We start from the raw sequence: 17,615 nt of genomic DNA, 5'->3' as shown, positions 1-17,615 counted from the left end.
CCCCAGCCCCTATAATACACAAGCATGTGTGTGTGTGTGTGTGTGTGTGTGTGTGTGTGTGTGTGTGTGAATAGCAATATTAAAATATATACTGGATAACTCAAGAATGCACACATATCTACAGGCATATGATAAGTGAAAAGGTGCCATTCCTGATCATCTCAGACAGGATTCAGTATCCCACAAGTGAGATACTATGTTCTCCCTATGGAAGAAAAAATTAGCAGAGACCCTGTATCACACAGAGAAATTCATCTCAGAGGTGGAGGTGGGGGTGTAAGGCTTAAGAGCAAAAGAAAAAGAAAAAAAGCAAGCAAACAACAAAAAACTGTTACTTTAAAACTTGCGAGATCAGTAGTCCTAGGACCTCAAAGTAGGGAGGAATTTGTTCAACAAGACATGGGGGTGTCCATGCTGTGTCAGCTGACTGTCAGTTTTAGCCTCAATTTACTTTCTTTTTCTCTGTTGGCCAGGTGCTTTGATCTGCTGATGGGGTGCCAGATTATCTCACATGTGAACTACCCTAACATGTATCTTCTAGGACCATCATAGCCCTTTCCTTTAAAGTGCCAGGAGAATGTGAGGAGAGTTGAAAAACAAAGAAAACTCCCCGAATCACTTCTGTTTTCTCCCATTCTTTGCCTTGTATACACCTATCAGAAAGCAATTATTTTAGTGACTTCTTATCATGAAGTCTGACCAAGCTTTCTGTTTGCCTATCATGGACATAATGGCTCTCCTTCTGTAGTTCATGCCATTCATTCAAAGAATGTTTTGTTAGATTTTCAGTTCTGTGAGAAACTCAAGAAATATGAATGCTCTTAGTAGCCAGCACAACCTGTTAAATTCAGTGCTCACTGTTGTTAACTGAGCTGCTAGTATCAGACAGAGCCTAGGACCTGGCAGCCCTAAGTTAAACCACCTACCATCAATAGGCTGCTTAAAGAAAAAGCAGATTATTCAGTGTGGCCACATTGGGAAGAGGATCAAAGAAGCTCAGTGATACTCTCAAAGTCTTTCTTGGAGGTCCTGAAATGAAGTTTAGAGATTATACATGGCCATATTCAAGGCGTGGCCTTTCCATCATGGACTGGTTGCCAGGCTCTTCTTAGTAGTATGACAGATTTGTCAGAGCTATGTGAATCTCTTTCTAGGAGAACATGCCTCTCTGACTGACACTGGGCTCCCAGTCTTTTCTTTCCCCATAATGGTTTTGGTGGCATAGCTAGAACAAGTGTCTGAATTTGATGCCATGTGCCCTAGCACCATGCTGAAATGGCACATAAAGAAGACAAGACTTTGATGATCTAAGTAAGTGTTCTTTGGTGCTCAACTCCCATCTGTTCCTCAATCTTTGGTAATTTCTGGAGCCTAACTCCTTGGGTTTTGTGCCTTGGCTTTGGTACACACAGCTTGTAGAACTCAGAAGCAGTTATTCCTAGAAATGTCAGCAATATTCCTGGAGATAGTGATGCACCTGAAAAATGTACCTTACTCCAGCATTTTAAAAGGGTATATATAAACAGTGTTAAGAGCTGTTGATGAGATTCCTTTAAAATGGAGGACTGCTGGGGTTAGACAGGGAAGACAGAGTTCTAGGAACTCTATGTGACCTGGTGTCTTATAAAGCCCTACAGTGAGGAACCTCATTGATGTTGTTTATTCTTGCCATTTGCCAGCTGTGCTCTGTCTCAGCACAGAGAGAACTCTGTGATTGCAGACTGCATTGTGGGACAAGTGTTGTAGAAGCCAGTGTTAGACGCACTCCTCATGTAAGTCTAGGCTCCATGAAAAAGAACAGGGTTGAAAGAGGGAAGTACAATATTTGGTGATTGGACATTGAAACACTAGTTCCAAGGGTCTACACTAGGGAAGGTTTGGTTCTCCACCTTACGGGGCTTCAGAAAACAAGCAGGTTAGGCAAAAAGTAGTCTACAAAGATCTCCCTTTTGGAAATTAGTGTAACTCGAGTGACTTTTGGTTTACAGTTGATCAGAGAACAGAGGAGAGTAGCCAAAACTAGAAAACCCTGTTTGAGTTTCTAGCTGTAACTAAAGACTAACAGTGGCATATCCAGGGAAGCATTTGGAGCTCCAAACTACCCTCCACCAGAGCCTCAAAAGTAGGCATGCAAATCAAACATCTGCTAATAATAGATCACTGGAAAACTCACTTTCAAATGCTTGTTTGACATTTATAACTTTATCAGGTTTAAACATAAAAACAAATTTACATATTAGTGAAGTGGATGGGCTTATTCATTTTTACATACAGAATTAAATTTGTGGCTGAATGATTTGATAGTGCAGGATACAGGACATTTTGATGTCTTTCATAACTAATGGATATTTTTGTTTTCTGATGCTCAGTGCAGAGAACACCACTCTACGTAAATATGCAGTATCCAAAGGCAGAAATATATGTAAAACCGTTCAGTCACTAGTGGACATTCTGTTCTGATCCCAAATCAAAATTCAGACTTGTTTATGATGCATCAGTCAGCAAGTCAAACACCAATTTTTTCTATATTTTTAATTTTTTAAGAATTTTATATATGGATACTGTATTTATATCACTTACCCTCTTCCTCTCCCTTCAACTCTTCGCATGTCCCCTTCACTCCCTCTCAGATGCACGTGTGTATGTTTGTTGGTGTGTGTGTGTGTGTCTATGTGTGTACCATTTTACAATCCAAACCTATATAAATTTGATACTTACATGCTGAGGAAAGATGATAGGAAAATATTTTCTTTAAATCTATTTTCTTTCATCTTTGTTTTCGTTAATTAAGCCACTGTTTCTATGAGAGCAGAAAACTTTGTGTGTATAGTAAAAGCAGCACAAGGTGTTCATAGCATATAGTAATCTTGAATCTGAATCAAGGTGGGTTACACAATGTTCATTAATATTACATGCTGTGGTGGCATGACAAGGCAAAGTGGGACTCATAGGTATTTAGAACCAAGGTGTAATGAACCCACGCAGTGCAATATGAAAGACCACTGCTAGGACCAACACTCTCCACTCTCCACCACCACTCCTGTACATAAGTATAGGGCTTTGACTTAATTTTTTTTGATCATTGTACATTCAGAAACCTACTGTAAACTATGTTCAACTCCCAAATTGAGTTGCACAACCCTATGTTGAATTGTGTCAAACTCTCAGGTACCCCAACTGATAAACTGTGTGCAAACGACTGAAGGTTCCCAATTAACCTGAGAATGTAGACAAGTTTAAGGCTTTACTCCTGCTCCCCAAAAGTCAGTCCAACTAAAGTGAGTTAAGTCACAGCAGGTAACTTCACAATTTAAGGACAATATTTCCCATAATCCAGGCAAGAGGTGGCATGAATGAGCACAGATGATTAGAAAGTGACGTGTCCAGGAAATGACAAAGTAAGTGAGTGGAAAGGAGGGCCATAGGTAAGCAAGAGTTCTTCATGCTGAGAGTTGCGACTTTAGCTGTGAGTTGTAATACCCAAATAGCTCTGATACAACCTGTTCCCATACAAATTGTTATCACTATGCATTAATATAATATAAAACAAAGAAAATACTCTGAGACACTTCAGCTCTGTGCTGAGGGTGGAAGTTCTACCATGTTCCTGGGTTCCTGAGTTCCCAGGCTCCAGCTGGCATAGCCACTCCCACAGGGAGTTGATTGTATTCCAGCAGTTAAATCATTTACCCCTGGTTTAAAAAAAAAAAAGCAGGAGGATGAGAGTTGTTCAAGGTTTTTCTGACTGGGTTCCAGAATGAGTGATCAGTTAACAATCTTTTTGTTTTGGTTTGGTTTCTGAGATAAGGTCACTACTATATAACCCTTCCTGGCTGACCTGGAACTCTGTATGTAGACCACCCTGGACACAACATAGAGTTTTGTCTCTCAAGTACTGAGTTGAAACATGCAGAACACACCCTGTTAGTTAATCAGTTTAAAAATACCATGAAATCCAATGACAAAACAGTGAAGAATTTCATAGAAAAGGGAAAAAGGAAAGCAGATAAGTTTTATTTTATTATCTACTTGGGTCATTGTAAGTTAATATAGTAAAATAAAATCCTTTCATGCATAAAAACATTACCATTAATATTTTTGGTACAGCACAATCACTGAAATGCTTCATTACTTTTCAAGAGTTGGTTCTGCACTTGCTAATATGGTGATCAAACTTTGACCATGTTATACAAAACACTTGTTTTTAGTGATTGTCATTGGAGGGCCTTCCTTAAAGTGCAGAGATTTAAATGTGAAGAAAGTATATTGTTGCTGTGCTCATTATGTATTTCTCAGATTTATTTCGTGTGTGTGTGTGTGTGTGTGTGTGTGTAGAGTGATTATACAGATTTCTGTCGAAATAGGGTATCAATGGGTACTTCTATTTCTGGCTTTATAATGGAAACAACCCAAGCATTTTCTGAAAGCCCCATCTGTATCAGAAATGTCTTTCTAAATGTGCTTGCTTCCTCTTCATCATTTTTACCTTGATGGATCAGACTAAGTGTGTGTTTCATTTTTCAAAACTGTGTGGTAGTATTCCTTGAGCACTTGTCTTTTTATGAAAAGAGAATTGCAAATATCTTGTATGTGTCATCCCATGTGTCTGTCCTTTGTCTAGGTAGCTTGTCCTTGGGACTCAGTATCACACAGAAAGTTGTATCATTGCTGCTTATTTCAGTAGAGTGTGTTGTAAAATTTTCAATTTCACTTTTATAAACTTAACAAAGTTACTGTCATCACATAGCACTTTTGCTGCACACTGCCTTCAGCTACTTTGCAGCAAACTTGCCTGTTAGTGATGGAGGAGAGAATATATATGTGGGGAGCACCTTCTGCACCCATGCCCTGGGTTTACATTGCTAGTCTGTTCACATAGCTAGAGCTGGTATGCCCTGGGTTGTTAACTGCATTTATTATCTTCTCTCTTTCTCTTTCTACCCGCCTCTCGCACGTGCCCTTTCTCTTGCCTTCTCTCTCTCTCTCTCTCTCTCTCTCTCTCTCTCTCTCTCTCTCTCTCTGTCTCCCTCTCTATCTCTATCTATCTATCTATCTATCTATCTATCTATCTATCTATCTATCTATCTATCTGTATCTCTGTATCTCTGTACCTGTGGTTTGTGTGTGTATGTGTGGTATGTATGTTTTACCCTCATGTCTATCTATGTACTATGTGTGTACCCAGTGCTCACAGAGCCCTGAAAAGGGCATCAGATAGCCTGGAATTGGAGTTAGACACTTGTGAGCCACCACGTGGATGCTGGGAATTAAACCCAGTTCCTCAGCACCAGCAACCATTGCTCTTAACCACTGAACCATCTCACCAGCCCCATCTTTTTTTTCTTTCTTGTTTGTCTTGTAATTTATTCAATAGTTTCATATATGGGTAGAAGATATTCTGGTCATGCTCAATGTCCCCATCCTCTTTTAGCTCCCTTCCACAACCACCAACCCTGGTCCTTCCAACAGCATTCCTTCCCACTATCATGTCTTTTTGTTATTATGTTCTGACTCCTTTAGATTAACCAATGCTCCATTATTTTTTTTTAATTCTTTACATTGTCATACAAAGTATTAGAAATCATTATGGTGTTTTCAAGCGAACTTATGTTTTATCAGCCTCCCCTCCCCAACCTCATCCAACCTCTGCCTCTCCCAATCCCTTCTTGCCTTTTGTAAGCTCCTCCCCACTCTCATTTTTTTTATAGCCCATGTGCCATTTTGCCCACCCTATCACCTGTTTTTACTCTTTCTTTGTCTCCTTTCTACTTTTTTAGGTTTTCCCCACATTTACACACACACACACACACACACACACACACACACACACACGCCATGCATACATGCATATGTATACATTGAAGGCTAGGAAGTGTATATGAAAGAGAATGTGCACTTTATGTCTTTCTGGGTTTGGGTCACTTCACTTCATATTATACTTTCCAGATCTATCCATTAGAACTCCTTTTGAGATACTGCCTCACTCAGTCAGAGCAGTATCATCAAGAAATCTCATAAGAGATGCTGCTGAGGACGGCGGGGAGAAGAAGCCCTAATTCAATTTGCGGGAAAATGGATAGAGTTGGAAAGGATAATATTAAACAGAATATTATCTTTTCACAGATTTTTCAGCTCTTTTCTCCCATGGCAGGAAAATAAAGTGTTTTCTTGCTGTATTTCATTAGCTTTCCAAAGAGACTTCTAAGCTCTTTCCATGGAGTTCAGGGAAACTTTATCAAGCCTGGCTACCACAAGCTTTTGAACAACAACAAAAATAAACACCCCCACCTATGGGGCCCTATATCCATATGCCAGGTGATCTGGTTTGAAATCACTTGCTAATAATCCCTGGTACTAAAATTTTGTACTACTCAAAGCATAAAGCCTGTACAGTGTGAAGTTCTTCCTTCTCTGCAGTGGTAGTTAATCCATTTTTAAACATTCCGAGAATTCAATTTCATTGTGAATGTTTGTGTAGTAAGCCATCTGTTTCCAGGAAGCCCACACCTCCTAATCTTTCCCAAACAGTTCCATCAGCTGCATAACAAAGTATGCAGATATATGAGCCTATAGGGGCCATTCTCCTTAAACCACCACCATACCTAGCTAGTGACTGCTAAGACTGAAAAGCAAGAAAAATGAGATGGAAAGATTAAAGCACTGGAGCAAACTCACAAACCTTGATCAGGCCTCACTTTGTACATAAAGTTGGACATAATCCAGTCTTGTATTCCAAAACTCAAAAGCCCAGGCTGTCTCACAGTATCGTTTTAGCTAGTATGGAACATCATAGTAGAGTATGTATAGAATGCAACAAACATCTCCCCCTTGCTCCATGGTGGAGAACAACAATAAATGTGGCTATAAAATCAGTTCACTATGGTTCAAAAATATCAAATAGAAAAATCTCAGAAATACATTTTATGTTGTACACAGCTCCAAGTAGCATGATGTGATCTCATGCTGTGCCACATGGTCTCCCACTAAGGCCTACTTTGTCTGAATATTCACACTTTGTATACTACTGGCATACTGGTTCTTTAGAATCAACCCAGTCATCAAATCCATTTTTGGTACTTGTATTCATGTGACCATTGCTTTGCTTTACTATGTCCCCAAACCATGAGAGCAGTGAGTGCTTCAGGGAAGATTTCAGTGTATAAAACATAGAACAATAGGTTAAGGATGTAGCTGAGTTGGAAGAGTGCTTGCCTAGCATCCAAAATCTCTGGGTTCAGTCCCTAGCACCACATTAAAACAAACAAACAAAAGGCGTGAGTGCATGCATATTCATACATACATAAATACACACACATACATACATACCAGCACTCAGGAGGTAGAGGTAAAAGAATCAAAATTTTAAGGTCATCCTTGGCTACACAAATAGTTCAAGGCAAGACTGTGCTGCAATGAGATCCTGTCTCAAAAAAGAAAATTAAAAAGTAGAAAAGCAAACAAGTACCATTTTACAATGTTATAAATGTTACAAAGCAAAGTAAAGATAGGATATGGTTCTATCCGTGTTTGCATCAGAATGAAGACAAGTTCTCTAGCGAACAAAAGCCAATAGATATGTCTTTACCTGTATCTACCTCAGCTTTTTCTTACATAGAATCAGCCTCTGAGATTATAGAAGCTCTCAAGACCTGGAGAGACCATAGTCTCCTTCCTAGAGAACCAAGAAGGCTGGTGGGATAATTCAGCCCAAATCGAAAAGCTCAGAACCAGGGAAGATGATTGCATAATCATCAGTCTGCAAGCAGGAGAAGGGTGCACCAGTCCAAGCAAGCAGAAAAGGGAAGGCAAATTCTTTTGCCTCTCTTCCTTTTGTTCTATCCATATCTTCAGTGGATTAGAAGATGCTCATCACATAGGAGAGAAACATCCACTGATAAGGTCCATTGACTTAAATGATGGGGACATCTGGAAACATTTACATGCCCACAAATAATATATAGCTAAATTTCTGGGTACCATGTCACCCAATATTAAAATCAACTAATAAATTGCTGTTAACACCTTTTGTCTAATCCATCATCTGCAGCCAGTATATATTCTTTCAGTATATTGGTAAATAAAAGGTTAAATATATTAAGAGTCAAAAAGAAGTAGAGAAAAAAAACAAGAAAAAGAAGTAGAGAAAAAAAAAAAAAACAAGTTCTTTCTTGCTCAAGGACTCACTTCTGATTACTAGCACTCTTGCTCAGTGCCCTCCCAACACACACACACACTTTTTCTGTCAATTGGAAGCTGCTTCCCCATTGTTTTTTTTAGTAGACTACAAAATAATGGGTTTTGTTGTAACATTTTAATACATAATATATTGAAAGGATAGGTATCAGCTCAGAGCACCACAAGACTAAGTTGTCATCACAAATGATTTATTTGCTACAGAAAGACAAAGGGGAGGGAACAAGAGACAAAAGAGGTAAAGGACAGGAGAGTGGGGAAGGGAACAAAGGAGAAGGGAAAGGTGTTTGTCTGTGGTTTGGGATGAGCAGGTGGGGATGGGGATGAAAGACTACCTCTGGATAGAGAGGAGACAGATACAGCCCATCTGAAAATGGCAGTTTATAAAGGTAAAAGGGGAAACCCCTTCTTAGGATGAGGTGTTTAATTTTAGTTGGGCATGTTAATTAGGTGAGCCAAAGTAGGTTTTTGATTGCTGGTCTTCAGTATTTCAGTAGCTGAACCTTAGTAGTCAGCCTCAGGAGGAGGAATAAGGGATAAGCCAAATAAGGGAATACACTTGGTGACTGTTTTTTAGCAAGGCAGAGGGATTGGGGGAGAAGGGCAAGGCCTGCCAGAGCCATGTTTGCCTTGCTAGGGCTATTTAGAGTCCCTTCATATATCAGTGTACTTTGCTCATATCCTCCACTCATTACCCTCTCTTATCCTTTATCCTTGCTCATCCTCTTCAACTCCCAAAGTCTGTTCTGAGGACATACACACTCTTTTTTTTTAAATGCTGATGTAGATTCTGCATTTCAGAGAAAGCAGTGATGTTTTCCTGAGTTTGGCTTATTTCATTTATTATGATAATCTCTAGTTTCACTCGCAGATTAATACTCGTGTGTGTGTGTGTGTGTGTGTGTGTGTGTGTGTGTGTGTGTGTGCGCACACGCATATCTTACTTTCATTTTCCTTTCATCTGCTGATGAGTATCTGGGCTCCTGCCCATTATGTTAATCTCTATCAGAAGTGTCTATCTTCCTAAACAGCCTCTCAACTGATCTGTCTGTGAGACTTAGCTTTATGGAAGCCCCAGCCTAGCTTCTCTGAGCTGTATGGTCTATACCTGCTCTTCCCATGTCCAGTAGCCACTGATTCCTCCTTCCTCCATAGAGTCCATTCTCATTAGGCCAGATTTATTTTGTGACTGCACACATGTGGTGTGTCTTTGTGTGAGTCCTTCAAAGACACAAAACAAAAAGGAAGAAAGAATTGGGGGACTGGCTTACAACCATTATGAAGACTGAGGATGACAATAGGTTACATGTAAGCTAGTCAACCTGTGATGCTGGTGGCATGGCTCAGGTCAAGTTAGATGCCCTCAGTTCCAAATAAGCTGATAGTGTATCTCTCAGTCAGAGACTAATGATCCAAGAACACAGGTTTCCTGGCAAAAGCCCTAGCATCTCAAGGTCAGGAGCCTGAAATTCTAAAGTTGAAGAGAAAGAAAAGAAAATTGTATCATAACTCCAGGAGAGAGGAGGCCCAAGGCTAAATGGATGGTGTCATCCATACTGAGGGTGGGTCTTAACCACCCAGTCAGCCAGCTCATATGCTACTCTCCTCTAGAAACAGACACTAGAAATAAACACTTGCTATATCTCTAGGTAATCCTTCATACATACCACCACGTTATCCCATGTCCATCACTACAGCACTCCTGTCCTAGACTACAGATCTACAAGGGTGTTTAAGTTAGTCCCAGTTGCAGATGAGCTGTATCAATGACATTTGTCATGTTGGTGCAGTTTACACAGCAGATGAGAGTGGACTATGTCTGGTATGTAGGCCAATTCACTCCCACACTTCTACCATGAATCTTAATCCTGAAGATGACAAAAAGAAAAGACTTGTGAAAATATTGCCCTTCTCTTTCAGATGTCAGCAAGTAGGTAACAGAGGGAGTTTAAACTGCTTCACAGGAAAAAAAAAAAAAAAAAAGATGACAAGCTACTTGGCCCTCAGACAATGAAAAGGGGCCTGTGTTTCTGCATTCTGAAGCCTACATTGATGGGGCTTTTATAACTGATTTACTGTAGACATACAGCATGTGCAGATTATTGAGAATGTCACCACCATGATTTCCATTCTCAAACCAAAGGCCAGCTATTGAATACTAACTATCCTAGGGTCTGTGGCAATTGAGAAGAATAAGTTATGTTCCCTGCCAGCGTAGATGCTCACTTTCTAGTACTGCCAGGTTCAGACATATAAATAAATAATTATAGGAGCATGCAATAAGTTCTCCAGTGGAGTAAACTGCAAATATATGGAACACTGAGAAAGGACCAGCATCTGACTCCAGTGTTGCTTATGAAAGCTTAGAATAATAATCAGAAAACTGAATTTGCAGTGGCTTAAAATGAGGAATTAGAGGTTTCCCTTAAAAGTTATGGAGCATCCAGTTGTAGACATTGGTTCAAAGGTCAGCCTTATGTTGACCTGTTCATCATGGTCACAGATTAACTGTCATAGTTCCAGGTATTAAATTTCTGTTCCTAGCAGAAAGTAGGTAGAATGGGAAGATATCACCACTTTAATCTTAACCTTTAGAAGAACCTTTATGGACCCAGGAAATCAAAGTCTGGGATCAGCTATAATTATCTTAAATCTTAAATGGCTCATTATCTTTTCACAGTATCTAGAGCATTGTGTTCTACAAAAAATGGGGAATGGAATAGAGAGGGAGACATACTATGAGACAACCCTCTGCCAGGAATACTCACAGAAAGTCTTAACAGAAGGAGTGCATCTAGGCTAATGCTTGAAAGACAACAGACAGACACATAATACAGGAGAAAGATATTCTTAGGAGAGACAATTATTTGAAAAGTCATAAAGTCATGAGAAATAAGATGAAAAAAAACAAGAATGCATATTGGTTGAAGACCAGATGAGAATTGTAAGTGTGAGCCAGTGGCAACAAACTTAACTGGCTGATAAGGAGTATAGCTTTTACTCTGTGAGCCACCTTCTTCCTGTGGGCAGAAGGCTCAACTAGTATATCCAGAAGTTACTTGCAAGCCCAGGTCAACCCCAGGAGTAGGAAAGTTTGACCTCTCGCCTCCTCATCTTCTGTAAATATCATGTTCATTTCTAGAAAGAGAAAGATTTCACGATTGCAGCTAAAGGGGAATAAAAAGCAGACATTCCTTGTTTTTCTCTCTACTTGAATTCCAATCTTACCTATCCTGATTTCTGACCAGATAGGGAAGAACAATTATCTAAATGTCCATACATGAATGGGATATATGTTAGTTACTCTTCTCATTAGTGTGACAAAAATATCTGACAAGATATCTGACAAGTTACTTAAGAAAGGAGAGATTTATTTTGTCTCAATGGCAAAGAAGGCATGGTGGCAGGAGTATAAGGTGGTTGATCACATTGTATCTGCAGTCAGGAAGCAGAGATGGATAATACTGGTGCTTAGCTCCCTTTTTTATTTTATTCAGTCCTGGACTCCAACCTATGGAGTGATGCTGCACACCTTTAGAGTATTCTCACTTCAGTTAATTCTCACTGGCATGTTCAGAGAGTTGTCTCCTATATGATTCTAGATCCTGTCAAGTTGACACACAAAGCATGATAAGAATGTCAGTTGTCTTTTACAGGTATGGTAAGAACAAATGAGTTATGACAAGTGAAGTGTTTGGCACACAGCAAGTATTGAATCATGTGAACAGCAAACTGTTATAATCATTATCATTATCAGTATTATTATGACTGCAGTGTTAATGTACCTCAGAAATGAGAATGAGTTATGGCAAGTTCTCATCACAGACCTTGCTGATCCAAACAACTCTGTTCACCAGCTTAACACAAAAATCTATTTGGGTCATATTCTTCTGTGTCAGTCTCAGGTACTGGAGCCTTTAAGCCAGCAATGATAGTGACAGGGATTCTGTCCTTCAAGAGGCCAAGAAATGGCATTCTTCACCAAGCAGAGAGCCATGATTAAAAACATCAGCAACTGATATTTCATAGTCATGAATGTGGCTTAGTAGAGAAACAGTAACCCATAGCTTGCCACGCCACTCTGGGCTCTAGGTTCTTACCAAAGTGGCTCTGTGGGGAGGGGTCATTAAAACTCTCTTTGAAGTCACATGTCATGCTTGTAAGTTAGAATGGATGGTAACTCGATGTCCATCTCTTTCTCTGAATTCTAACTTCTAGACAGATGTACAAAATTGTATATACAGCTTTTCATTCACAGCCCTTCAACCAGTGTTTCACACAGAATCACAGCTGATTTTGATATATGTTGAATGAATGAATGAATGATGTAGTCCTAAGAAAATACATTAGAGCAAAACACCTGATCAAAGCACACTTGTTTTGTTTTTTAACCGCTGATTAGCTTGGCGATCTTGGGCCATTCTCAACCTAAGACTCACTCTCTGTGAAAGGCATTGGGTCAACCCTGTGAACTTCTTTGTCAGGCTGACTGGTCCTCATCCTGCACTTAAGGAAACTTAGGCTTCAGGAAAGGAATGGACTTGATGGTAATAGCTATTGCAGTCGAAAACAGACTGTAGCCGAGCTGAGGGCCACAGTTCTTGTGGCTGTACTATTTCCAATTATGGGTGGAAGTCAGAAAATGCAGCTTAAATCCTACACACTTCCTATTATCCAACAATGGCATGAAAGAGGGGGAGAAACACTTTGTTGAGTAGTATATAGCCAGAGTCAAAGGAAGTCACCAATAAATACCCTCAAAGAAGAGGACAGAAGGAGCCAGGCTATCTTGACCTATGTCCTAAGAACAAGTTATGGACCCTGCCACAGACTTTTTATGGTCAGACCTTGGCCTACAGAGGAAAACAGGAAGTAGCTGAGCTGCAGTTCCTTGCTGTGCTCAAAATCATTGGGCAGTTTACAACCAGGCAACATTTATTTGTCTTTGTTCTGGAGGCTTCCAAGGTCTATAATGGGGGAGATCCAGCATCCGGTAAGGGCCCACTTCCTGGTTCATAGATAGTACTTTCTGGATGTGTCTGCATATGGTGGAGTTGAGGCTGCCCTTGGATCTCTTAGATAAAGACCCTGCTGCCTTCCATAACCTAAGTACCTCAAAGGCCCTGTCTCCTAATGCCATTATTTTGAAGATGAGGTGAATTTTAACATGATTCTGGATGAATAGTAGCATATAGACCTCATTATCTAATGATAATACTCTTTTACACCCCAAGAGTGAGGGCACAAAAGAGAAAGTTGGAGCTATTTTTTTGTCCTCTGCCGTCAAAGCAAGGAAAAGGAAGTTGTAACAACCTAACTTCTCCTGTTCTCCGGAGTGCAGAAGGAAGGCTTGGAATTCCTACCTTCACTAACCAGGTGGCTTGGGTAGGTGCCTTCAACTGGTTAACCCTCTCTGTCTCTTATTAGAGTGATTGTGAGAGTCTAGAGAGTCAGTTGTCCTATTTGTTTAATGCTTATATAACAGTGTACCTGACACTGGGGGCTTTATTGGAGATCCATTTTCTACTATTCAAAAACCTTGGTATCCCAAGGTTGAAGTTCCTGCCTCGTGCCAAGTCCATCATGCTGCATCAATCCAGGGAAAAGGCAGAAACGTAGTAGACGGAAAAAGGGAGGAAGGAAGCTAACTCCTTTTATCGGATGCCCACCCCTCCATAAAGTCATTTGCCCTCCTACTTTAATTCCCTCTTAAAGAGCCTGTATCTTAAGCTGTTAACAGATAAATTTAGGGAAATGCTTTCAAAATACTGCACCAGCAAATGCAAACCTGTTGATGAGCCCTCAAGATACAGCTCCATTCCACAGACACATTGTAACACTCAGCACAGGCTCCCTTCCCCTTACAGGTGTCCCTCAGAGGCTCCTGTGGGTCTAGTTCTTATTCTTACTCCATGCTGAGGATTGGTCTTGCTCTGCATCTTCTGTAAACACTGGGAATGTGACCAGTGATGGTGGCTACCACCACTGGAGCAGCCCCTTTGGAGCCAGGACTTCCCTGGTTCTGCTGTCTTTTAGCATATTAACTTCTCCTGAGTCCATCCTCCCTGTCTCCTTTAGCCTTCCTGTTGACATCTGCAGACACCTTCACCCATCAGTAACTTCATCCTTATAGGACCTCTGCAGCCCTGGCTTCCTTTGCTGGGCTCCATATCCAGCTCTGAGACAACAAAACATAGTGGTTACTCAAGCCTCTGAGGTGGGTCATAAAGTGCCAAGCACAATTTTGTGAGACCATGGGAAAACAATCTTCTGGAGCCTGCCTTCCCTTCCTGGACAGGGGTACCATTCACAGTGATGCCCCCATGGACTTTTTTTATTAACAAAAAAATTTCAAATTATTCACTGCTGGTAGTCACAACATAACTTACAAGAACTACTTATAAAAACAAATAACTACAAATAAATATTAACGATCAAGTACTTAGAATAATTTTAGTGCTTATTATACTCTAAATATTCACTTACTTTTCTCAATTTTTCCTCTTTTTTATTTTTTTCTTTTCAAGCAAGTCAGAAAATGTATGCCCAATTCCTTAGTTCTCATCTGGAAATCACAACAGTGTTCCCAGCTTTGATTTTGCTCTGCTCACCTTACCAGGCACATCTTTATATACAGTGATGACCCTAAAACGTAGTCTGTCATTTTGCTCTCTCTTAAGAACCTGTAGTGACCAAGATCTGAGTTCCCAGATGGGTTTCTTCCATGCCCCACCCCATGCTTTAACATGACTACATGCCTCACATTAGCTCATCTCTCCCAGGAACCATGTTCCTCTCCTCTGAGCCCCAACATAGCCATTTTCCATCATGCTTCTATTGGATATTTCAGAGCTATTTCTCTTCCATGCTTTTCCTTTCACTGTGCCTCCTAACTACCTATTGGTGGGCTAGGAATATTCTATGGGCAGTTCCCAGGGTCATGTGCCTTAAGACATCTCTCAGTCTGGCAAACTGAAGATGCTAAGAGAGCCAACATTTTTTGTGAGTGCTTACCAAATGCCAGATTTGCACATTCATGTGTTTACTTTTCATAGCAGTTCTATGAGACTGTCACTCAATTTTGGCAGAAGACAATGACCACACTAATTATTTAAACAGGGAATTTAATGTTTAGTAGTGGTAACCAGGCATAAAGTAAAGATGTGACCCTGAAATAAAACTTACGTTAGGAATTGCAGGAGACAATTAACAATGTGGTCCTTGAAGAACAGAGAGAAGTGGAAAAAATTCAAACTCACACCCTTGAGGGCACCAATGTCAGAGGCAGCTGCTCTGGACAGAGAAGCAAGGACCATGGAACTTATTGTAAGTATTCAGAAATCTGTGACATGGATTTCTGAAAGGAAGGAAGTAACAATGGTGATGGGAGATGGAGGCCAAGTGATGTTCTCAGTACTAGGAACCTCCAGGGAGGAGCTATGTTTGCCCCTCCTCAGGCCCCAAGTGTCCTCCTGAACGGCCTGCACCACCAAGCAGTTTCTGGTCAAAGTGTCCCAGGCTCTGCATTGCAGAGCTGGAGGACCCCAGAGATGAAAGTCTAGTAACAGCATGTGGAGGAACTGTGGATGCTCCTGTGACACAGAGAATAAGGGAACTTACCCACAATTAAGTGACAGCTTAGAACAGAGACAAGATCCATTACTAGTACTGGTTCTCTACTACTCTGCCAAAAATGTAGAATGAATGAGTGAGTGAGTGAACTACAGACACAGGGATCATACCTCATCCAGTCTGTGTTGTGTGGCCCTCACAATCTGACAGCCTCTTTGCCACCCTTCAGGTTATCCACTGGAACTCCCCCAAGAAGCTCCGTGTGAAGAACAAACATGTGGAATTCTTCCGCAACCTCTACCTGACTTTCCTGGAGTATGATGGCAACCTCCTGCGGCGGGAGCTGTTTGGCTGCCCCAGCGAGACTGATGTCAACAGTGAAAATGTGAGTGTTCAACAGATAGTGAGAGAGATTGGCCACATTCTCAATTGTCTGTTTTGGGTTCTTGTTGAGTTCTGCAGTCAGCTCAGGTCTGGACCTTGAGGAACAAGACATACCTTACCTGCCATGGAATCCATGACCTGTGGAGCAATGTGGACTTAGAAGGAGACATTAGCTTAGCGAATGGGTCAAAGTGAGTTTCCAGACAGAATAAGCCATCAGTTTTGCATTGTCTGCCTCATGGCCAGGAAACTCCCAAGCTTGTGATAGTGAAAGCATCCATATAGGATGATTCTTTGGTTGGAACCTAGGTACTTCCACAGGTACTGGCTCCTTCCTAGTTGGTTTGGGCAAGGAAAGTGTTGAGTGAAGAGTTACGGGAATAGCTGAAGATAATGGGTGTTTTTGTTGTTAGTGTTATTTCCTATTCTTTCATATGCTGTAGCTCATTTTTGTTCATTGAGACCTTCTTTTACTATTGAAAAGTTCAAGTAGAGAAATTAGGCAAGTTTCCCATGGTAACAGAGCAAGCAATAATGCTAGCTATGACCAACACTAAATTCTTAAGGATATAAGAAAAGAGCATGGTAGCCACAGGCAACATTAGAATAGAATAGAATAGAATAGAATAGAATAGAATAGAATAGAATAGAATAGAATAGAATAGAATAGAATAGAATAGGATCAAGCTGACCTGAGTTAACTCTATTACCTTTGTTGAGACAAAAACTACAGGTCTCATAAAAGATAGTTTATGCTTGAGCCATTTTTAGTGTCATAGCCCACATAGCTATGGTCACTTAGGTCACCCCAAATTCCATGTTCCAATGTGGAAGCAGTTTTATGAAGTTTTATAAATTCACAGAACAAAAATAATCATAAATCAAGACAAGTTTAAAATATATTGGTGGGTACATCAGAGTCAGGAAGGGGAAGATGCTCTCTTAGCTTTTGGGTTGGTAGAAGCTAGTAGTATGCTAAGTTAATAGATTGTAAAGGGTTTTTATCTATTAGTCACAAGATCTTATTTCTTAGGGGTAGGCAAGGAATGGCTGCCCTGGAGAGCTAGAACTAGCCCAAGATAAGGTAGTTAGCATCAAGTGCATTCCACATCCCAGTTTCTCCATAGTCTGAAACTCTCATCAATCAGTCTCTGCAAGCAAAGCTTCTTTCCTGGAGTTTTTGTTCAAAGCTTTTCATTTCTACCTATGTGACATCAAACGAGATGCCCTGTGTCTCAGTATCTCTGTTTGCTCTGTTGCAAAATGAGTAAAAATGGCATGTATGTTTCCCAGCTCAGCATCTGTTTATTGGATTCTAGGAAAATACATGCTGCTTTGTCTCTTGTGTCCTCAGTATCAGATACAAAAGAAATTGTTTCATTTCTTCAGTATAGAAACACATGTTTCCTCTCATTCTGAGCACTGAGACAGGTGAAAGAGGGACTGTTGAGATGGACCAGTGGTTG

At 40.5% G+C, this 17,615-nt stretch overlaps 1 protein-coding gene across 3 annotated transcripts in view; it reads left to right on the top strand.

The window, feature by feature from the left end:
- The window catches only part of Large1 (LARGE xylosyl- and glucuronyltransferase 1), a 506,337-nt gene that overhangs the window by 441,523 nt on the left and 47,199 nt on the right, over positions 1–17,615 (top strand). For all 3 annotated transcript variants that reach the window (XM_036187421.1, XM_036187422.1, XM_036187423.1), the window contains one exon: positions 15,995–16,150. In XM_036187421.1, coding sequence (XP_036043314.1) covers positions 15,995–16,150 — 156 coding nt within the window. The remainder of the gene's footprint in view (positions 1–15,994; positions 16,151–17,615) is intronic.

The sequence above is a fragment of the Onychomys torridus genome, chromosome 5 (genome assembly GCF_903995425.1).
Source record: "Onychomys torridus chromosome 5, mOncTor1.1, whole genome shotgun sequence".
Classification (NCBI taxonomy): domain Eukaryota; kingdom Metazoa; phylum Chordata; class Mammalia; order Rodentia; family Cricetidae; genus Onychomys; species Onychomys torridus.
This window is presented reverse-complemented; position numbering and strand designations above follow the sequence as displayed.